Raw genomic sequence first — 23,325 nt, 5'->3', positions numbered from 1 at the left:
GTGTGCTCCTTTTCCCAGACATTGCTTTTATGTACCTGTGCACTTTTCTTTTCCAAAATACTGTAGAGGCATGACTTTGCACTGCTGTGAGACCAGCCATAATACCACCATATGTACAAAGACTTTATATGCAATCTAAAGGGCAATTAGGGCTGGGGTGGGACTCTTTGGTTGTTGTTGTTGCATATCTCCAGTGTCCTCTTTGTATTTACTCTGGCAGAATAGTGAAGGAAGGAGGACAATTCAGTACTACACTTGGCTGCAACCCTACACTTGCTTACCTTGGAGTCAATTCCACTAAGGCCACTAGGGTAAAAGAAAAGGATTGTACTGATCCTTGCACATGACTAGCTTTCATCAGAGGATAGGACTGAAGTACAGTGTAAGACGAGGATTAGTGGGATACTGCTGGTATCTTAAAACTGGGGCAGTTAAGACTTTGCTGTGATACTTTACAAGAATACATGACTTGTTCATGAAGTTGGCAGCGAAGGCGTATGATGGCATATAAGTGAAACAACTGAAGCATTAAGTGAGTTGGTTAGAATTGTGCTAACTCTGTCCATCTGTTTTGAAGAGCACAGCAAATTACCTGAAACAACTAATTCCTTCATTTCATGGAAGAGATAATCCTAAACACAGATGGGAGGGTGATCAGGGACATAGTAATATGGTGAAAGAATTCAAGGATAGTTGTTAGAAATATATCACACTATTTCTTCAATAATGTGACAATGGTGAACGTCTGGTGCAATGTTGGTTTCTACAGTGTTTTTGGGTGTGTAAAATGTACCAGATAAGAAAAGTCTTCATTTATGTTAAAAAGTGATAAAATCAACTTCCTGCCACCCTTTCATATGCATTAATCCTGACAAAAGCCCTGAAAAATAGGGTTGCCATCTGGCTCTTCTTAGCCTGTCTAGTCTCCCTCTCTCTTTGCTATTTTTTTTTTAATCAGTAGGCAATTGTAAATTTCCTTACATATAAATCAGATAACATGTAGTAGTGATTCATGGTCATTTTCTTCTTCCTGGAGCAAGGTTCATGTTATAAACATTCTTACATACATATGTGTATTAAAGGTTGGGACCGTATTATTTAATATATGTTGGGCAAATATAATTGGGTTACCCAATTATAGTGGCTGCTGGCTGATAATTTATTTGCTGGTGTGTTTACTGGCTAATAGCCCAGGCCTAGGGTGTTTGGCTAATGTTTTATCCATGGAAGCTAATAGTTGAAAATCTCTGGCTTTTGAAATGCATTATTAACCAGAGCTTACAGAAAGTAACAGATCTCCAGCTGAGAAAGGGAGGGGATAGACAGAGGAAAAAAAGAAGTACCGTATAGCCAGTTTGCAAAAGAATGAGACAGAGACTGAGTGTGTGTCTGACTACAGCTGTCGGCTGTCGGCCACGGCTTAAGCTGTTTTATACACCTATAAAATGGACGCGGACGTTCACAATAAGCTTGCTCTGGAGGAGTCATACTAGCAACCAGGCAAAAGCTCCACAGGTAAAGCGCTTTCTAGTTGGGGGAAATTGCCCCCGTGGGGAAAATTTCTGCCCTGCTTGTCAAAAGGCAGAACGAGACCAACAGACACAGAAAATACAGTAATTGTATTTCAGGCTGATATGGAACGCAGGGGCCAAAAAGAAGGAAGGGAAACAGAAGGTGACGCCCCTTATGAAAAGGACCTCTTTTTTTGTGTGTGGAGCCGAGGCCAGAAGAAACGTGGCTTGTGGTTGTTTGCAAAGGACTGCTAGGCTCAGTCCCCACTACCTCTCCGTGCCAAAAACATGCCTCAAGGGGCCTGCTTAATTGGTTCCCTGCAGAGAAAATGGCTGGGTTCCCTTCAGTGTTTAGCAACAGGTTTACGAGAAATGCCCTTGAGCAACCCTCGCCTTCCCCTCCCTTGGAGGTTGTGCCTTTAAGAAGGCGGGAAAGAGCGAGGGCGGCGATGGGAGGACGCGCACATACACATATATACACACACACAAGGAGCTCCATGCGGTTTGACAGAACTCTGGCCCCGCCCTCCCCCGCCGGCCTGTCATCGCAGGGACATCTTTTCTCCCTTCCCTTTTCTTTGCCCCGCGAGCAGGCGCGGCGCTGATTGGCTGCGGCGGGCGCGAGAGGGGCGGGGCTGCGTTCTGAGGAAGGGGGAAAAGAGAGGGGGGGAAACAAAACCCAAACACCGCCCCCCCCACTCCGCCTCCTGACGACGCGGTCGGAAAAAAAAAGATGCCCCGCGTTCCAATGGGGAAGTGGAGTCTCCCGGCGGATCCCGGATGCCGTCGGAGGTGGCTGCGCTGAGCTGAGGAGCCGCTGCTAGAGGCCGCACGAGAGACCTCGCCGGGCGCTCTTATCGTACGCGGCGGGGGCAGGAGCAGCAGCAAGAGCAGCATTGGCGGGGTCGAGGGAGAAGAGGCAGAGAAGGACCCGGCAGCAGCAGCAGCGGTCGCCTCGCCTTGAATTTGCAGCGTGCTTGGGAGCTCTCGCCATGAGCAGTCCTCGGGCGGCGGCGGCGGCGGCAGCGGCATTTGCTACTACTACCGCGGTGGCAGCAGCCACAGCAGCAGCAGCACCGCCCCCCTCTTCCAAACGGCTCCTGTCCTCTCCCCCTCGCATCTGAAGCAGCTCCTCCTCGGTGCAAAACCTTGCCTGACCTGCTTGCTCTTCATCATCAGCATCATCATAACCATCATCATTTCAATTGTTTTGCCTCCGGGGGCTCTGAAAAATCTGACTTCCCGGGAGAGCAGAATAAAGGCTGCTCGCTCAGTGGGTGAATATTTTAATTTTGTTGAATGAACTGCATATACTTTCAATTTTTACAAGCTGTTTTGTTTTGTTTCTGAAGCGTTTTGGGAAGGACGGTTCATTCCCTGTGTGTTGCATTTTTCCAGCTGATTTGCTTTTTGCAAAAGGTTTCGTGTTGGAAGGGCTCTGAAAAAAAGACACACACATCCACCCCAGAACCATGGGTCTGCCTGCCTTGGAATTTAGTGACTGCTGTTTGGACAGCCCTCAGTTCCGAGAGAGGCTGAAGTCTCACGAAGCTGAACTGGACAAGACCAACAAGTTCATCAAGGAGCTCATAAAAGATGGGAAGTCGCTCATTGCAGCCCTTAAGAGTGAGTGACAGTCTCCCTGTGGTGTCAGGCGTCTGAATGGCAAGGGGGAATGATGAAGGAGTTGTGGTTGTTATGGTGTCTTAAATCTGAAAGGGAAACCGTGAATCAGATCTGACTTAGTAGTATTAGAATCCTTGAAATTTCACCTGCATTGGTATAGCACAGGTAGAAAGAGAAGCATGGTAGAGAGAAAAGCATGTGGAAAAACAATTAAAAACCCCCACAGAGGACAGAGAAAATCTGGCTGTTTAATACCAGACTACAAACCTAATGAGAGAGTTCATATTCTGTAGTTAATGGCTATGCTTCTCTTAGGAACAGCAGCATTAATGTGAATCTCTGAGCATGTGCACAATGCACAGGTGTTGAGGGAAGATAAGAACAGCCTTTCGTTAAATAGTGGCATTATATAAAAAGCAGTCTGATTGTAGACTAACTGGCTTTTTTGCTTTGGTTATATAGTTTTAAAAACATGTCTGCTATTGTTGACTGATCATTGGACTCCTCCTGGCCCTTTTGTGAAAGTGAAAGGCCTGTGTGTATAACAATTCAAAGAGAACTGATGGTGTACAGCAAAGATGGGGGACTTCCCCCCCCCCCAGCTCAAGGGCCGCATTTCCTCATTGAGCAACCTTATGCGGGTCATAGTCCAATGGTGGTCATAACCAGGGGAAAACCTGGAAGGAGCAGTGGGTGTGAATGTACAGTAGCTTACATTCCAGCAAGAGATTTCTACATGCATGTACACCCACCTCTCTCCATCCTCATTCAAGAAAGCAAATGGCATTATTGGAGTTCAAGGACATATTCTTGCCAGGCAAAAACAAGCAAGACGGGTGCAAAGTGGGGCTGCTTGTGAGTATTGCCTAAGTGACAGCCCCAAGAGCCAGAGGAAGAGGGGCTCGAAAGGTTTCATTTAGCCCCCGCCCCAAGGTTTCCCACTGCTGTTTTATAGACTGGGCAGTTTGGCTTAAAAACAGTTGTATTTCCCTCTATCTCTAGTACTTGGCAGAGCTGTCCTTGCATCTGAAATTCTTCAGTCACAGGATATTGTTGCGGAATGGTGGAGGGCAGAGTACCAGGAAAACAAACGTTACAGGCGTTATGTGCACTCACTTGGAATTTCCATGGAAATCTTAAAATCACTTGGGTTCTCTGTTAATTTCCAAGAGTGGAAAACTAGCAGAACAATAGTACTAGCTTGTAAACATCTAAATTGTGTGAACTTTTAAGAACACTTAAGAATATCTTCTTTAATGCTACTAGGCCATGTCCCCCGAATAACTTTACTCCCTATGGTTGTTGCCCCTTCTCTTCAAAATTCCAGAGGCATTCATGTACAGTGGTACCTCGGGTTACATACGCTTCAGGTTACATACGCTTCAGGTTACACACTCCGCTAACCCAGAAATAGTGCTTCAGGTTACGAACTTTGCTTCAGGATAAGAACAGAAATCGTGCTCCGGCGGCGCGGCAGCAGCAGGAGGCCCCCATTAGCTAAAGTGGTGCTTCAGGTTAAGAACAGTTTCAGGTTAAGAACGGACCTCCGGAACGAATTAATTACTTAACCCGAGGTATCACTGTACACAATTCTTTCCCTCAAATAATTTTGAATGCTGGAGTTTAAGGGTTGCTGGGAATTGTAACTCTGTGAGAGGTAAAATACTGTGTCCAGAATTCTTTGCAGGAAAGAGTGAGCTTTGAATGTGCTTTAAAGGTATAGTGTGTACACAGCCTTTGAATTCATGGTCTTGAGACACAATTTGCGTACGTGTCTGCTGAAATGGTTCATTCTGAAGCAGTCCAGCGGTGTGTATTGAGTGGTGGCCTGCTGTTTGGTCTGCTTCTTTGTGAGCCAAAGGCAAATAATTGCACTCCTATGATGAGCTCTTTGAAAGAATTAATTGTACTAAACAAGCCTTGAGGGCTTTGTCTGTCTCATCACTGGCATTGTTTGTGCTCACTTGCTTGTCATTGATAATGACATAGCATTCTTGGGAAATGTATGTGTATGGCAAGGCACAGGAGAGCCTGCCTACCTGAGAGAGTTGCTCAGAAGGCCCAAAACGATAAAATAGTCTCCTTGTTGGCAAAGTCGTAATCTTATATAGATCCTGCAGAATTCAATTGTTGAACTTAAGCCCATTGAGATAAAGGTGTGTGGTAGAACCTGACAGTTGCAGCCAACAAAATCCCAACCTGTTGGGAAGTGTGATTTTTGGGAATGAAGTCTTTTGAAAACTAGAGGCTGGCAACAGTATTCGATGCCTGCGATGACTTTCTATTAGCTAGTAACTTTGAAACTGTGCAATAGTATTGATACACCTTGGCCTTGATTTTGTAGAAGTGTGTACATCTGTACACTCCAAGTTACTGAATGAAATCCTGGAGCAGGATTACAGGTTGGATAGGAGAGACTCCCTTATATCTCTTTGCCCTGCCCATTTTTTTCTGATGCTGATTTACCCCTCACATGGCACCATTCCTTTGATTCCATGGAATCTGGGGTTTCTTATATCTAAAAAGAACGTATGTATCACATCATTGGGCTTTTGACCATTTGAGTGAATTGCATTTGTTTTTCTTCATGTGTTTATGGAAAACAAGTTACAGAAGTTGAATCAGTTATCTGAACACAAGAGGTAACAGCCTACTTGTCCAGAATTGACTCTTTGCTGCCCATTATCTCACTAGAGTTTTACTCTCGTATGTTGGACCAGTAGTATAACTATCAGTGGGAAGGAAGGATAAACTCCCACCCCTCTCCCAAAGGCCCTCTGGAAGATTGTGAAGTAGGATGTGGGGAGCTGCTGAAAAGTAGAGGAATTTGCTCAAAACCAGACTTGACATTCTAAGACAAGTTGACTTAAGGAAGCTCATGGAAGGAAAGTTTCCCACCACCCTCTCTGTGCTTTTTCAGAAGCACCCCCTCCCACAGCCCCTGCTCTCTAGAGCACCTTTGGGGAGGTGTGGCCTGAACTTCCTTAAGTTAATTTAGGATCCAAGCCAATATGTTGACATTTTTATTACCTAAACAGAGATCCAAGCAAACCAACTATAATCTTGTGGGGGCCATTATTGTGCTGACGTATTTATAAGTGTATGGTGAATGATTGGTAATGTGATAGGTGTGCAGCGTTAATGGCTGGCTAACCAAATAATGCTACACAACTTCACTTGCTGCTGTTTCTGCTGCCGATTGCATCCTAGGCTAAGGCAAGCAGTTCAAGTATTTTGCTATACAGTGGTACCTCGGGTTAAGTACTTAATTCATTCTGGAGGTCTGTTCTTAACCTGAAACTGTTCTTAACCTGAAGCACCACTTTAGCTAATGGGGCCTCCTGCTGCTGCCGCGCCGCCGGAGCACGATTTCTGTTCTTATCCTGAAGCAAAGTTCTTAACCCCAGGTAATATTTCTGGGTTAGCGGAGTCTGTAACCTGAAGCGTATGTAACCCAAGGTACCACTGTAACTCTTTTAGGGCCTCCTCAGAACTGTCTCCATTCCACCTGACGGCACCAGAGGGAGACAGAGAGGGCCACCTCCATCAGCCTGTGTGGGACCGGCTGCCATTTGGCTCATCCCTACTTGGGATGGGCCAAAAGAATTTGCCAATCCTTGAACCTGGCGGAAATGTGCAATGTATTTGTGTAGGAGTCTAGTGAGTACAGGTGAATGTGTGGCACTGGGGGTGTGGCATAATATAAATTCGACAGTTATGAAATAATTTCTGGGTTCTGCTATGCGGTTATTTCTACGCTTTTTTGAAAGCACAGTTCCAAGAACCCCTTTCATTTCATTTTAGCTTCTGTTTCCGAGACCTTCCAGCCATGCTGGTTGAACAGATGTATGCTTTTATTTTTATTGCTTTGCAGGGGTTCCTTTGGGACAAAGCCTTGTGTTGACAGATATCAAGATGCTGCCACGTGACATGATGCTGCATTCCCACTTGACACGGCAGCTCAGGAGCTTTGCATGCCTCAACTTATTTTTGGCTCCCACTAGCATGCATTGAGTTGCTCATCCAAAAAGGAGGGCAGCTGGCCTGACTATTCATGGCCTGGGTTCTTTGGGATTGCAGTTGTAGGATTGCTCAGAAGCGTCCAGCTGTAGCTGTGAAGTTTATTTCACGACCCTTCCTCCCACTTTTGGGTCACATTTGAAGTGTGCAAGCTCTGTGCTGCTTGTTTTATCTGAAATCTCCTCATAGAGGTCCTGATCATGCCTGTTCAAAATTTTACTTTGAACTTGTCTTTTTATATTTTGAATGGAGAGCGTAGCCACAATTTTGCCAGCTCGTGACCAGCAGTATAATCGCAGCCTTTGTGTTTTTCCACATGTGAGAGATTGCTATCTGGTTTAGAATTAGCATCTTATTGTGGCATAAACTGCCTGCAGTTCCACAGAATTCTTTCTGGTAAGATAATGGGACATAAAACTCGTGATATTTGAAATAGCCTGGTTGATGAGACTGCAGTTCTAATAAAGTCCTCGGAGCATTCTGGAACTTTACAAATTGTAGTTCTCTTCTACTTGGAACTATCTGCATAAATGCCCTATTCATTATTTAATTTTTATTCTTCTTAATAATTATATCTATTTGTCACTTTTTACATGAAGCCATTTCAAAGTGACTCACAATGTAAGAATAAGAACAACAGTAAAACCAAACCTAAGAATAAAACACAACCCTAAAAGGTTTATCCTTTTATTAATGTACAGGAGTATTCTCCTTCTGTAGATATTCCACTTGTCCCCCATGTCCCAAAATTCAGATGGGGGTGGGGGACAAACCCCAATTTCTGGGTGTGAAAATAAAGATTCAAAGAGCTCCAAGAATCTGGACTCGATGCCATAGAATTTAGTGCAAGCACCCTACCAGTTCAGTACTGTTTGTCCTTTGAATTTCAGGCCCAATATATTCTCTCTCTAGGCTCTGATGTGTTTGAGGATGAGACATATAGCTATCTTGGCAGTTCTTAAGATTTCTTGTTTATGACATGACATAATCTCCAACATAGATGCTATATGCACAAATTAAGCAAAGTGAGAATATGGAGGCTGAATTAGGAATGAAGTTGACTCACAGCTCTACTTTTCTAGTGTGGTTGGACAAGCCTGTTGTATATGAGCTGTACAGTGGTACCTTGGTTTAAGAACAGCTTAGTTTATGAACAACTTGAATTAAGAATACTGCAGACCCAGAAGTAGGTGTTTTGGTTTGTGAACTTTGCCTTGGAAGCAGAACATGTTCCACTTCCTGTTGAATGTAAATTGAGTCCCCCGCTGCTATGGGAAAGCGCACCTTGGTTTAAGAATGCTTTGGTTTAAGAATGAACTTCTGGAACGGATTAAGTTTGTAAACCAAGGTACCAGTACTAGCCTTTTTGTCTTTGACTGCTAGTGCTTTTTCTCCCAAGATAGTACAAGTACTGCACTGAACAGCTCCTGATGAACCAAGATGTAGAGAACAAATAGGACAGTCAAATTACTTTAAAAATAGTGTATTAGTTGCCGTATCTGCATTGAGGGATATTTCTTAAGGCTTACTGAGGTTTAATGTATAAGGAGCAGCCTTTGAATAATAGGGCTTGTGGCATTTTCCTCTTGTCTCCATTTATCACTTCCTTGATACTCAGAGTGGCCTGTTCTTCGTCAACACATGTCCTTCTTCTTTTGCTCATAATGACATGTGTAAATTATTCAGAACATTTTGCAAATGCTAAGCTCCAAGTGAGACTCAGAGATGAAATGTGAATAGTGGGTGTTGAAGATTAACAAATATGACAAGCAGCAGCAGGGAACAGTCTAAAAAAGGGCTGGGCAACTCAGTCAAGCACCCAAAGGCCACATTGGAAATGCGTAAAGAGCCGGGCTTGTTATGAAACAGATGTTGCCTTATGCACGCACGTTACATTATTTTTGCTCCAGACTTGCAGATGACCTTGTAGAAGTCACTAGCCCACAAAAAGTACTAGCCTGTCTGCCCACCCATACATGCCAGTATAAATGGTGTGAAATTTTAGTCCTGATCCTGAGTCCCTGGGAGGGCCGCTGTTGCACTTGGAAGAAAGGGGAACTCCTGTCCTCAGCTGCATTCTCTAAGGAATGGAGGTTCATGCTGCAAACAAACAACCAGCCGTCAACCCACTCATAAACTTTCTTCGTCTCTGCAGCAGGTGGGATTTGGATCAGTGATTTCTGCACTGTTGGTTACCTCCAATGCAGAAGAGCATGTCCAAAAGAGATTCATGAAGAAACACAAGGTGGTGCTCCACTGAAAGCAGGCAATACTGCTGCATCTCTGCATCAGGTGTAACAGGTGACAGCTAAATACATTATAGCAGTAGGGGTGGGTTTCAGTTAAGTTGTTGTGTACATAGAATGAGGGCTGCTCATGCAATGGTATTTCCCTCCTCTCCGGTCTCTGAGTGCCCTCTGCACCCTCTAAATCTGCTCTGGAGGGTTGGGAGAAACCCCAGATCAGGTTTAGGGGGATGGGAGAGGAGGAGAAGGGAGGGAGAGGGAAGTCCTGTTTCATGATTGGACATTGTTCCCTATGCACATACTCCACTGAGCACTACACTGAATTCTATCCTTGATTCCCGCCCCCCCCTTACACTTTGAATGTTTTTGGGTGTGAGATTTGCAGTCCTTTGTAGTGCATTCTGCTGTTTTAACACAGAAACTAGTTTGCACAAGTACTTTTGTGTTTAAATTGAAGGTTTCCAGATAGCTGACTGTCAGGAGAGAATAAAAACCTCTGCATGAATTAATGTTCCTTGGTAAATCTCCACTGGTGGAGAGGAGTAGTTCTAATCAGTTATTTTCTCTTGCCAGGGGTTAGGATTGCATCTTAACCCTTTTTCTAAACCAAAAGGCCTAAATGTTGTAACCTTTTTTCATAGGGAAGTTCCATGACAGCTTTATTTGCCCTTTTCTGCCCAAATGACAATGAGGAGCCAAATACTTTCATCTAGTCTTTCTGGGGTTTTTCCCCATTATATTTTTGCTGCGTTAATGGAGTTGCTAACTCCAGATTTTATTTTTTAAAAAAGCTTTTGCATTTTTAACATTTAAGGGGAAAATATATTTTCTTCCATCACCGTTCTCAGCAGGTTTCCGAACACATTGCACTGACTTGCACACATGCTACTATTAAAGGAGCAGAGCTATCCTTCAAGACCAGGTTCTGCTAGCCTTGTATCTACAAGAATGAAAGTTCTGGCATGGCAATGGGAAGGAATAAGATGCCCAGACCCAAATGTGAATGTATGGGGCAGATGCTTGTTCTGTTAGTACCCTTAAGACCAACTGGTCCAAACTCAGCAGCCAATTCTTCTGTGCTTTAGGAATAGAAAGTGCACTGACTTCACTGGAAACTTTTCCATTGAATGTTCTGTTGAATTAAATGGGACCCAGATGGGAATTTCCATTGGAGAGCAGATTCCTGATGGATTGTTCTCCATCATAGTACTGTTTCAGAAAGGAAGACTTCAAATCTCTTTTCTGCACTCAAGTGCACAGGAAGTCAAGTAGGAGAAACCATCCATGTATGTGCCAATCAAGGTTCCAGGTATAAGGCATGCATGGAGGTCCATGCTGCTGTGTCACAGACCATTATGGCAAGGCAAGATCATCACCCAGCAAACTGTGTTTGCTTGAACTGTTCCTGCCTGGAATTTGTGGCAGATCTGCATGGTGGCAGTTTGAACTGCAAATGTCTACAGATGTCACATTATGAAACTAGGCTGTTCTTGGAGCCAACCTGTCCTCCTGTGATCCATTATCCCACAACCTCCTTCTCAGATCCTGCCAAGCTTGCTAGATAATCGGTGTGGTAAACTGGACAAGGGTCTGACCTAATTCTTATGATAGTTAAACATCTAAAGCCCCTTCTTAAAACTTGTATTTGCTGCTGTTTTAAAATCAAACCATTCCTTCTGCCTTTCCTATGAGTGCAGACTTAAGCTTCATCCCCAACTAGGGTTAATTTTGTTCTAGATTAAAGGGATTTGTTTTATGCTCTGATCATGCTACATTTCTCTCCCCCCCCCTTCTGCTTTATCTTTTGCTGTTCATGCTTAGCTAGATTCCAGCCTACGACTGATTGTTGAATATGTGGGTGACGGTTAGCACAGATGAGAATGAACCATTATGCAGGTTTTGTGTATTACAGCAAAAAAAAAAACCCTAACACCTTGCATGCACAATTCCCACCTGTTCTGAGTTCATCATCATCAAAGGGTAGCATTTTCCCTTGGTTTTCTGAATAAAAGTTCCCCCAATAAATATCATTAAAAAAAATAATAGATGTAACTTTTGCTGTTGCTTAAGGCCAGTTGATAAAAGTTCCACAAGGCCTAAGGGGAGTCGGCAAGTCCATTCCACTCTGTTCCTGTGTGTGGTGCAGTGATGGTGAGTTCTGCAAGTAATACAGGATGCACTCTTGTGATGGACACTCGGGAGCGAATGCAGGTGTGCATTTGGAAAAAAGAAATACACACAAATTATGCTGGGAAAGGAAAGTTGCAACATCAAATCTGTGCTGAAATTGCAGAACTTTAGGTTGCAATGCGCATCCCAGAGGAGTACATGGCAAATGGCTTTAAAGGATATAGATTACATTCAAAGACCTTGGCTTCACGTTATGTAACAGCTGTCAATGATTTGGGAATGGGGTTAATTTTTTACCAGAATCTCCACAGACTCCCTTTCATTCTGTTAATAGTAATGGAAGACTGCAGTTGTGGCTTTTGGCTTGGGTCCCACAGCAACCCCTTTCTGTACTCATCTATACCTGTCTTCCGTCTCTTCCTGAACTACCTACTTTATCAGCGTAGGCTAGGAAGGTAAGCCGAAAGGGACGGGATGGTAACTAGGCTGAGTTTGGTTCACCTGTAAGCTTCCTGCTTTGAAGATCTCCCCAAACCCCTTGGATCTGGAGAAAGTGCTGAGAGGGCTTTCAGAAGAGTGGCCTGCCTTGCCATCATAGTATATCCCAAGCACAATGTCACTGCCATCGGCATGGACTCAGCACCTCCCCTTACCAGTGAGGAGCCAACGGGTAGATCAGACAGTGAGCCCGTCCCGTTGTCTCCACCTCTGTCTCCAAGACCATGGAGTTGACCATTCTGGCATGAATAGACCTTGAAAACTGCTTACTGGTAGGAGTGCCTGCTTACCCAGTCGTGATACTCAGGAAAGCAACTGCATAAATGTCTGCCCACCCTACTCTTCAGAAGCGGACCTTAGAGGGCACATCAAGCGTTGGAACAACGTCTTAGCTTATGCCCAGCCATGTATTGTGGAACTCTGCCACACCTTATGATCTTGTAGCTTGGCCTTCATTGGGACGCTGTGCTGATTTTTGGAATAAAGCTTTTTAATCACAGCACCCAAGTCGAGAGTCCAAGTTTTGAATCAGCAAGTGGGAGCAAGAAGAGTTGGCCTGAATAACAGAGGGCTTCAAGCAAACGTTCTCCAAAAGTGCAATGATGTTTTCTGTCGCCAACCCCATTCTTTTTTTACAACAATAGTTTGTATGAGAAGTTGAGCTTTGCTACCACTACATGGGCTATGTCTTTGGAACTTCTGCAGCTGTCTCTTACATCTGTCTGCCACATTTTCTTTTAAACCTCATGCCATCCCTAGGCAGTGTATTATGTGGGTTGGCTGCATCCTTTATGGCACAGTGCAGTGCTGCTTAATTGTCTGCCTGTCACCCCACTTAGTAATAATAATAATAATAATAATTTATTATTTATACCCCGCCCATCTGGCTGGGCTTCCCCGGCCACTCTGGGCGGCTTCCAAAAGAATATTAAAATACTATAATACATCAAACATTAAAAGCTTCCCGAAACAGGGCTGCCTTCAGATGTCTTCTAAAAGCCTGGTAGTTGTTGTTCTCTTTGACATCTGGTGGGAGGGTGTTCCACAGGGAAGGCGCCACTACCGAGAAGGCCCTCTGCCTGGTTCCCTGTAACTTGGCTTCTCGCAGTGAGGGAACCGCCAGAAGGCCCTCAGTGCTGGACCTCAGTGTCCGGGTAGAACGATGGGGGTGGAGACGCTCCTTCAGATATACTGGACCAAGGCCGTTTAGGGCTTTCAAGGTCAGCACCAACACTTTGAATTGTGCTCGGAAACGTACTGGGAGCCAATGTAGGTCTTTCAAGACCGGTGTTATGTGGTCTCTGCGGCCGCTCCCAGTCACCAGTCTAGCTGCCGCGTTCTGGATTAGTTGTAGTTTCCGGGTCACCTTCAAAGGTAGCCCCATGTAGAGCGCATTGCAGTAATCCAAGCGGGAGATAACCAGAGCATGCACCACTCTGGCGAGGCAGTCCGCAGGCAGATAGGGTCTCAGCCTGCGTACCAGATGGAGCTGGTAAACAGCTGCCCTGGACACAGATTTGACCTGTGCCTCCATGGACAGCTGTGAGTCCAAAATGACTCCCAGGCTGCGCACCTGGTCCTTCAGGGGCACAGTTACCCCATTCAGGACCAGGGAATCCTCCACACCTGCCCGCCTCCTGTCCCCCAAAAACAGTACTTCTGTCTTGTCAGGATTCAACCTCAATCTGTTAGCCGCCATCCAACCTCCAACCGCCTCCAGGCACTCACACAGGGCCTTCACTGCCTTCACTGGTTCTGATTTGAAAGAGAGGTAGAGCTGGGTATCATCTGCATACTGATGAACACCCAGCCCAAATCCCCTGATGATCTCTCCCAGCGGCTTCATGTAGATGTTGAAAAGCATGGGGGAGAGGACAGAACCCTGAGGCACCCCACAGGTGAGGGCCCAGGGGTCTGAACACTCATCCCCCACCACCACTTTCTGAACACGGCCCAGGAGGAAGGAGCGGAACCACTGTATAACAGTGCCCCCAGCTCCCAGCCCCTCAAGACGGTCCAGAAGGATGTTATGGTCGATGGTATCAAACGCCGCTGAGAGATCCAGCAGAACTAGGAAACAGCTCTCACCTTTGTCCCTAGCCCGCCGGAGATCATCAACCAGTGCGACCAAGGCAGTTTCAGTCCCATGATGAGGCCTGAATCCCGACTGGAAGGGATCCAAATGGTCCGCTTCTTCCAGGCGTGCCTGGAGTTGTTCAGCAACCACTCGCTCAATCACCTTGCCCAAGAATGGAAGATTTGAGACTGGGCGATAGTTGGCTATCGTGGCCGCATCTAAAGATGGTTTTTTAAGAAGCGGTTTAATAACCGCCTCTTTCAGCGGGTCTGGGAAGGCTCCCTCACGGAGGGAAGCATTCACCACCCCACGAAGCCCATCGCCCAGTCCTTCCCGGCTAGCTTTTATAAGCCAGGATGGGCAAGGATCAAGGAGGCAAGTGGTTGGTTTCACTCGTCCAAGCAGCCTGTCCACATCCTCGGGGGTAACAGATTGGAATTGATCCCACACAACTTGACTAGACAGGACTCTAGCACTCTCCCGCCCCGGCCCTGCTCCCACGGTGGAGTCTACCTCTTCTCGAATCTGAGCGACTTTATCTGCAAAAAACTTTGCAAAGTCATTGCAGGAGATCATGTGGCCGCTACTGGGCCCTGATGGAGCAGGTGGTTCCGCTAAATTGCGAACCACCTGAAAGAGTCTCCTGCTGCTGTTTTCCGCAGATGCAATAGAGGCGGTGAAGAAAGTCTTCTTCGCCGTCGCTATCGCCACTTGGTAGGCTCGACATTGAGCTCTAACCCGTGTCCGGTCAGATTCAGAATGGGTTATCCGCCACCGGCGCTCTAGCCGTCTCAACGATTGTTTCATTGCCCTCAGATCCGTGGAAAACCACGGGGCTGTCCGGACTCCATGCAATCGGAGAGGGCGCTTCGGAGCCAAACAGTCAATAGCCCTGGTTAACTCCACATAGCTGAGGCTTGTCACTGGTTAGCCACCAGTTGAGGAAGAAGAGGCCATTTCCTCCCTGTGGGTTGTGTGCCATGCAAGTCTGGCTTTGTAAAAGTATGTCTCAGATGATAAAAGAGTTCTGGCAGTTAATAAAAATGTTTGTTAACGAGTTTCATGGGAGTTAAAAAAAAACTTAGGAGGAAAGCTTGTATTGTGTTGGACTAACTCTTTAATTTTATGGTAGCATTGTCCTAATGTGGTAAGGTTTATGTAGTACGCACAAACAACAAGGAATATTGTGGCACCTTTTAACAAATTTATTATAGCATACCCTTTTCTAGAGTTGGGTCCAGCCTCCCCCAAACTGAATGTAACTTGTATCCGCAGATACTCAAACACTTCTACATATAAAATGAAATCAATCATGAAGTATTGTTACTGTGGACACTGACCGTTCATATACAATACGTCAAATAAAAACAACACTTGATTCCCTGGGTTTAAACCACACATCCTGCCTCTCCCCTCCCTTGCTTTATCTGTCTTCTGGGAGCATGATTTGGGTGGAAGGAAAAAGCTGGGAGTGGCAGAAGAGAATGGGGAGGGTGTGTGTAGGCAAAGGGAGCAGAGGGTGGATAGCCAGTTCCCTAATCTTACTCTTACAGCTGCATTCTCTTTTTTGAACATACACTTGTCCATGTCATTGAGTTCCACCAGCAATGCATTGTCAAGTGTTTGGAGGTTGTGTAGAGATGCACAGTAGTTTTGGTCCTAGGAGTCATACTCTTTCTTGGTTTAAGTGAGATCTGAATAGATGGCTGGCTTGTGGGCTTTGATGTATATTGTCCATACCACATAACCACAACATGAATTGTAGACAAAGGGTGTTTTTTTTTTTTTTTTGAGGTGGTGATAGGTACTGTATGTGCCTGCTTTTTGGTTCGTCTCACTTCTGCTTTTAAATAAAAACAAGTTGCCTCATTTTTACTGGCGGAGCTTCCTCTTCAGCTACTCTCAGTGAAATAGTAGGGACATGATGCTATATCCTTTTTTCTTTTTTTAATATTGGTCCCGTGCCAGAAACTGATTTTCTCATCCCTTTTAGAAGCAAAACAAGACTGTAGAGTGGGCTTAAGTGAAGTGTCCCCTCACCCTGAGAGTGTGGAGTATTAAGTGCCTTCATAGAAGGGGCCCATACCCATTAAAAGAACAATAAGATTGGTTGTCCCTCTTTCAATATATATTATATAAATGTATGAGGATAAGATAAATGCATCGCTTTGTGGGGAATTAAAATGATGCATCTGTGCTTATCTGCCTGCCAGGGCTGTATAGTAGGACAGATGTAGACTTACAAAGAAATGGAGTACAGTATGGGAAAACTGAATCATTAGAATGGTCTTTTCTGCCCAATTAAATCCTAATTGCCCAATTTTATGATGCATTGCTCTTGGAGGTGCCTTTATCAGCTGGAAGGGAGCACCAAATTTCAAAGGAACTTTTTAATGTGTGTCTTTTCCAGGAAATCAGCAACACATTGTGGCACCTTAAAAGTTTTAAAAGGCATATTGTGACATAAGGTTTTTTCCTGGGCCAGAATCCACTGGAAACATGGATGAAGTGGCCACCTACCTAAGTACCGGTATATATGTACCCTGATTGGAGAGGCAGGAAAATGCTTGCCAGAAAGTGACACTGAAAGGAGTCGTAGTGCTGTGAAGAGAGCTCTCAACCCCCTTTACAAACTACAGTTCCCAGGATTCGTATAAAACTGCCATAAATGGATAGCGTGCAGGTGAGGTGTGTGCAAGCTGGTTTCTCATATAATGCCAGGGCTTTCCCCTCAGGAACTCAGTTCTGATACCTCTCTGGTGGGCGCCATTGCCATTATAAGAGAACAAGGGAGGAGTTAATGGTGAGTTCCAGTACCTCTTTTTGTAGGAAAATAGTACTGAATAAAGCCCTTTGCATATTGTACTGTATCACAGAATTAAAGCTGATGCTTCTGCCTTTTTCTTTAGTACGTGCAACTGCCCACTGTCCTAGGGAAGCCACTTTTAAGGTGTCTTCTAGCTTCCTGCACTCCTTGGTTGTGCAGACTTGACTGGAGACAGATGACGGGTGGCTTTTCAGACATCCAGCTTTTGTCAAGCAGCAGCAGTATTTCCTTCCTGTGCTTCCAACTTTTAGCAGAGATTTTTATTCCTGCCTTCAGGGGATTACAAGTCTTGCAGGCTTCTATTCAGTAGTTAAAATACACATCTAACGTGGGATGTATTCAAGCCCCACTGTGGTAGGGCAGTTCTAGCGTTAGGTCATATGAGGAACTGCCAATGTAAATGTACCTTTCTACTGGGATTGGTTATTAGCTAATCAAAAAAGCCTGTAATCATCCTGTTAACAGCCTGTAATTGTAACTCTGCATCCTTTCTAGTGCCTTAATATAAGAAGAAATTGCTGGATCTGGTCTCTTGGGGTGGAGGGCGGGGGGAGGCTTATTAGAGGGGGAAGAATTACCTCATATTTGGCAGTTTCAGCAGTGAGAGCTTTTTATTTTATCTTAAACTTGCAGCTGGTGATGAGGGAAATTCACTGGTAGCTGGGCATCATCAAAGGCAGCGGAAGGTGGAGAGGCCAGAAAATGTAGCAGAAGATTTCCTCCTTTTAACTAAGGTTGCTGCTTACTGGACTTGAAAGTTGCTTGGGATGAGAAGGATTTGTTTGTACAGACTCTTTCCATATAGGTACCACCACAGAGATACTTAAAATCACAAGGGGGGGGGGGAGAAGCAGGTGGGTGGTGGGATGAGACTGACCTGCCTGCCTAGGCAGGACATTAAGCTCGAGGTCCCCTTCACAGGGCACGTTTTTAGGTGCACACAACTACAACACCTACATGTAAGTTTGTTTTTGTCATGCAGGTAACACTCGTTGGGGAACTGTGACTAGTTTCATCTTTCAGTGTGGATACACCTGGTAGAGAGGGGGCGTGGGTGGCTCTGTAGTCTAAACCACTGAGCCTCTTGGGCTTGCCGATCAGAAGATCAGCGGTTCAAATCCCCGCAACAGGGTGAGCTCCCGTTGCTCTGTCCCAGCTCCTGCCAAACTAGCAGTTCAAAAGCACACCAGTGCAAGTAGATAAATAGGTACCGCTGCAGGAGAGAGGTAAATGGCGTTTCCATGCGCTCTGGTTTCCATCACGGTGTCCCGTTGCGCCAGAAGCGGTTTAGTCATGCTGGCCACATGACCCGGAAAGCTGTCTATGGGCAAACACCGGCTCCCTCAACCTGAAAGCGAGATGAGCTCCGCAACTCCAGAGTCGCCTTTGACTGGACTTAACCGTCCAGGGGTCCTTTACCTTTGTACCTACACCTGGTAGCAGAGCCAGGCTTGCCGTAATGTGTGAAATGTCCCTTTAATCTGCTTGAGTCTTGCAACTCTTGACCCACACTCCCTGCAGCTCCAGGATGCGCTGGAGGTACTGATTGCAGTGTGTGTGTGCGTGCGCGCTGGCTGAGGTGGGTTGCTCAAGTTCTGCTTCTTATAGGAACCAGGAACTGCAGGGCTAAAAACAGGATGCTGGGAATCTGCCTCTCTGGACCAAAGCATGATTTCCTTTGGATGTCTAAAAACGTCTTTTTAAAAAATCTTGGAACTGCCTCTCGTGCTCAAGCATAGGATATAGGAACCTTCCTCCCACAGGTTCCTGGCTGTGAACAAGTTGGAGTTGAGTCAGCTGTGCTGATTGAAACCCCCAGTAAACCCCACGCACAGAAACATCATGTGTCAGGCCCTTTAGAAAGGGACATTTCATGGGAAGCTAGTGATATATGCATGCTTACTTTCTGGCTTGTGGTGCATTTAATTTTGCAAACTTTTCTGTCAAACCATGAAGGTTATTTAGCAGCTTCTTCAGATTCTCAGTCCTTGAACTTTTGCCATGGAATACTGTTGTCCTAGAGTAATATGTCGTATTAGATTCTTTTGCTTCAGAGAGAGATTTTTCTATCCCTATTTGGTTATGATGGTGTTGTGGACATTGCAAAGTTCACTACGCATCAGCTGTGACTTGCATAATACTAATCTGACTTTTTGTTCATAGCTGTTTGGTCAAAAGCTTGCAAGGAGTGTTAATTCTTAATCAGGTTCCTGCCTGAAAGGCAAGAAACTGTATTGTATTCCCGAAGAAGCCCTTTGAATAGAGCAGGGTCAAATATACTGATCACTGGGCATTATGTCTCAACTCCATAAATACGTGGCAGGGTCTACAATATTTGTCAGCTGCATCCACTGTCATAAATACACTGCAAAGGTAATCTGTAATATTTAATATCCAAAGTATTTTTGTTTTTGATGTGGGGAGATGGAAAATAACTCTTGTGTCAGTTCTTTTGCATCATAGAGTTGGAAGGGACCCCAAGGGTCATATAGTCCAACTGCTGCAATGCAGGAATCACAGATAAAGAATCCCTGACAGATGGCCACCCAACCTCTGCTTACAAACCTCCAGTGAAAGAGAGTCCACTACTTTCTAAAGTAGGCCGTTCCACTGTCAGACATCTTTTACTGTCAGAAAGTTCTTCCTAATGTTTAGTTGGAATTTCCTTTCTTGTAATTTTAATCCAGTGGTTTGGGTCCTACCCTCTGGAGCACCATTCCTCATAAGGCTTGGTTTCCAGATGCTTTATCATGAGTCCCATCCCACCATGTTTCAGCAATGTCTATTACAGTGGTACTTCTAGTTATGAACTTAATTTGTTCCAGAGGTCTGTTCTTAAACTGAAACTGTTCTTAACTAGAGGTGTGCTTTCGCTAATGGGGCCTCTTGCTGCCACTGCGCCACCGGCACTCAATTTCCGTTCTCATCCTGGGGCAAAGTTCTCAACTCGTAACTCTTCCAGGTTAGCTGAAGTGTTTGTAACCTGAGGCGTTTGTAACTCAAGGTACCACTGTATATCATATTTGCCATTCCCAAGTTTATATTTTTTGTTTCCCATGCTCTGTGCATTAGTATAGAGACAGTTGAAACCGTGAGTCATTCCCTCCAGCTACTTCCTTATTGGTTTTTTGCTGCCTGATAGCAGGTTTCTGTTCCGCTGCCCCAGTTTCCTGTACACCAGTGATGTTATTATCCCAAGCACTTGATGTCCCTCTGTCCTCTGAAATATTATCTCCCTCCCTCTCACAATTCAGTTTAAAGCTCTCCTAGCAAGCACATTCTTGCCAGCTCCTGAATTGGAGATCTGTTGCGGCAGTGTTTCTCCAATTTGTCTCCCTAGCTATTGTTGGACTACAGTTTCCATCATCCCTAGCTATCAGGGCCAGTGGTCAGGGATGATGGACTCTGTAGTCTAACAACAGCTGGAGACCCAATTTTGAGAAACATTGTTAGGGGAAGTAGATCTACAATCTTTAAGTGAAAGTAAACTTAAAACAACTTTAATCCAGGATACTCTACTAAACAACTCACAGATCTTTCATACCACCACATTGCTTCTCCAAAATACTTCCCCAAAGTGAGTGTTGCCAAGCTAACTATGCGATTATGCAATGGCTGGCTATATTTGGGTGGGGCTGGGGATGAGTGGTAGTCATTCACTGCCTTCTGCAATGTGTTAAACTGGGATTTCCCTGCCAGTTATCTGGCTATGTGTAGAGCCTGGAGAGAGGGAAAGTGATAGACATGACAAACTTATATGCTCTGGCTCCTTTTCCTGTTGTAATTTCACAGACTTCTTCAAATGTTGCTTTCTGCTCTGTGCATCTTTCTGTGAACATTTGGCTCTGGTGCATTTTTTTATGTTGACCTTTCTAGTCTCTTGAGTGGTTTGCAGTTGTGACTGCATAATTAAAGAGCAGATTGATTAATATATATATTAAATTTTCACATGATCTTAGCTAAATGTTTTCCAGCTGGTAACATATAACATAGTTTTTGGTCTTTTCTGTAGAGTCAGGTGATTCATAAAAGTAGAATCAACAGGACTGCCAAGCTTCAAGAAAGGTGTGCTATACCTGCAGGACCTTACCTGTAGTGGTGGCGATACTGTATCAGATGCTTGTGTTCTCATCAAATTTGAGGTTTGCACGAGGCATTTTATTATGTCGCTTTGGATCAGCTATGTTTTCTGTCCAATATTTGTCAACTGTTTGAGTGCAAGTTCATCATCCACAGAGTGCAATGCTGATTCATTCTATGTTCATGCTGATAACATGCAAAGCCATAAAGTGACTGGAGCAAAACACTAGCTGAGGGATAGTTAAAAAGTGATTTGAGATACCTTTTGGTTATGGAAATGCAAATGATCATTTAACTAGTAGCCTGCTAGCATTCCTTTCTCAGACGTGTTCTTTTCAGGAATGGCAATCTTGGAAATAATTCTGTTGACTTTTAAGGCGGGGTGGAAATCTGTTCAGTAAAATCTCTGGGCAGGGGCAGTTTCCATTGTGTCGGTAGCATGGGGAGAACGTCTCATTTGTGCAAACCCTTCTTCTCACCCTGCAAAACAACTGCAAGGAAGTGCCAGCGAGCGCAAGCAGTATAGCTTCAAACTGGAATCAGTCTGTGCTCCTTCTTCTCTTCTCTTTCCCTGCCAAGTCCAGTAAGGAGTAAAGTTCCCAGCAGCGAACAAAGGCGGCAGAACCAAACTTGTTTCTACAGCCTTGGGTGTGACTTCCTGGAAATCCCCTGCATGTTCCATCAGGTCAGGTCAAACAGCGGAACAGGTTAAAGGGCTGCTGGTTGTCCTTCCTGTGAACCTGGACGTGGCTGGATCTGTGCATGAAACAGTATGAGGTGCTAATGAGGTGGTGGCGTCTTGAGGTGGTAAGACAAACTGTATTACTTAGTCTGCAAGTGGGGGAGGCCATGTTTAATGTTCCCCACAACTCCCTCTTTTTCTACCTACAGGATTATTTTTTACCTAAGGCAGACTTCAAAAAATGTCCTCCTGTAATCTGAAATGATACAGATCACTTTACCACATCATCATTTCAGACTGCAGGTAGGGAAACCACATTTTTGTTATGTACAGTGGTACCTCGGGTTACATACGCTTCAGGTTACAGACTCCGCTAACCCAGAAACAGTGCTTCAGGTTAAGAACTTTGCTTCAGGATGAGAACAGAAATTGTGCTCTGGCGGCGTGGCAGCAGCAGGAGGCCCCATTAGCTAAAGTGGTTTAGTGTTTAGTGTTTATAATATTAACTTGTAAGATATGGATTTGTTTGGGTTTTGTTTTTTTTGTTTTTTTGTTTTCGAATGTTGATTTTTGTGTGTTGTGTATTGTTATCTTTTGATATCTTTCATGTTGTTGTTGTTGTGTGGAAAATACTAATTAAAATCATTAAAAACAAACAAACTTCAGGATGAGAACAGAAATTGTGCTCCGGCGGCGCAGCAGCAGCAGCAGCAGCAGCAGCAGCAGCAGCAGGAGGCCCCATTAACTAAAGTGGTGCTTCAGGTTAAGAACAGTTTCAGGTTAAGAGTGGACCTCCAGAACGAATTAAGTACTTAACCCGAGGTACCACTGTGTATATATTTAAAACAAAACTTAACAAAAGCAAGTGCTGCTGCTTTTCTTATAGCACTGAGGTGGTTGTGTTTTTAAAAAAGGGAAACGCCTTTTCTAAATAAATAATGCTTACTACCTGGAGTCTGAAGTGGTGTAATCTACTTGACATTCTGCTACATCGTTTGGCTGGGCTAGTGGAGCATCCCTGTGCCTCATTGGCATAGACGTTCTCTGTTGCTGCAGAGAGCAGTACTCGTGGAAGCTGCATTGAAGCAGATTTCTTCTAAGCATTCTAACAAGAGCTTCTTGACAGTGGAAGACCCTGCTGTGGGAAGTGGTGGCCTCCCCTTTGCAGGAGCTATTTCAGCAGAGGCTGGACATTCGTCTATTAGGCATGCTGTAGTTGCAGCCTCCAGGGTCCATTCCAACTCTTTGATTCATTTAATCAGAGAGTCTTGGAGATAAGCGCTCTGTGTTAAGCTTGATAACCTGTAGCTTCTCAGTTAAAATAATGTGTTCCAACTTTGACAGAGTCTAGTGAAATATATATCCAGTATGTTGAGTTAGTTGGTGCAAAAGAGCAGAAGGGACTCTCCTAAAATCTCAAATATTACTTATACTGTGGGAGTTTTATTGGTACTTCTATAGTTTGGTTACTGGCTATGTCAGATTTCCTCCTATATTGAAACAGGAAACTGCCTATCTATTTTTAAAGCCATGCTGGGGGCATTTTCAGGGCCCAAGATAGATCATCTTTGATGTTAAAAACTGCTCTGGTTATCTGTCTTGAAGGCACCAGTGCTTTTAAATTTTTA

The 23,325-nt window shown here is 44.7% G+C and overlaps 1 protein-coding gene across 8 annotated transcripts in view; it reads left to right on the top strand.

Annotated features, from left to right (window-relative positions):
• The first annotated feature begins 2,192 nt into the window (after nt 1-2,192).
• Nucleotides 2,193-23,325, top strand: part of ARHGAP26 (Rho GTPase activating protein 26) — a 222,477-nt gene continuing 201,344 nt past the window's right edge. For 3 of the 8 annotated variants that reach the window (XM_080997151.1, XM_080997154.1, XM_080997156.1), the window contains exon 1: nt 2,194-3,137. In XM_080997151.1, coding sequence (XP_080853277.1) covers nt 2,984-3,137 — 154 coding nt within the window. In that variant the 5' untranslated portion in view covers nt 2,194-2,983. Of the gene's footprint in view, nt 3,138-23,325 lie in introns of all 8 variants that reach the window. The other 5 variants (XM_080997155.1, XM_080997157.1, XM_080997149.1 and 2 more) reach the window with 4 other exon arrangements.

Source organism: Podarcis pityusensis (genome assembly GCF_964106645.2).
Source record: "Podarcis pityusensis genome assembly, chromosome: 2".
Classification (NCBI taxonomy): domain Eukaryota; kingdom Metazoa; phylum Chordata; class Lepidosauria; order Squamata; family Lacertidae; genus Podarcis; species Podarcis pityusensis.
This window is presented reverse-complemented; position numbering and strand designations above follow the sequence as displayed.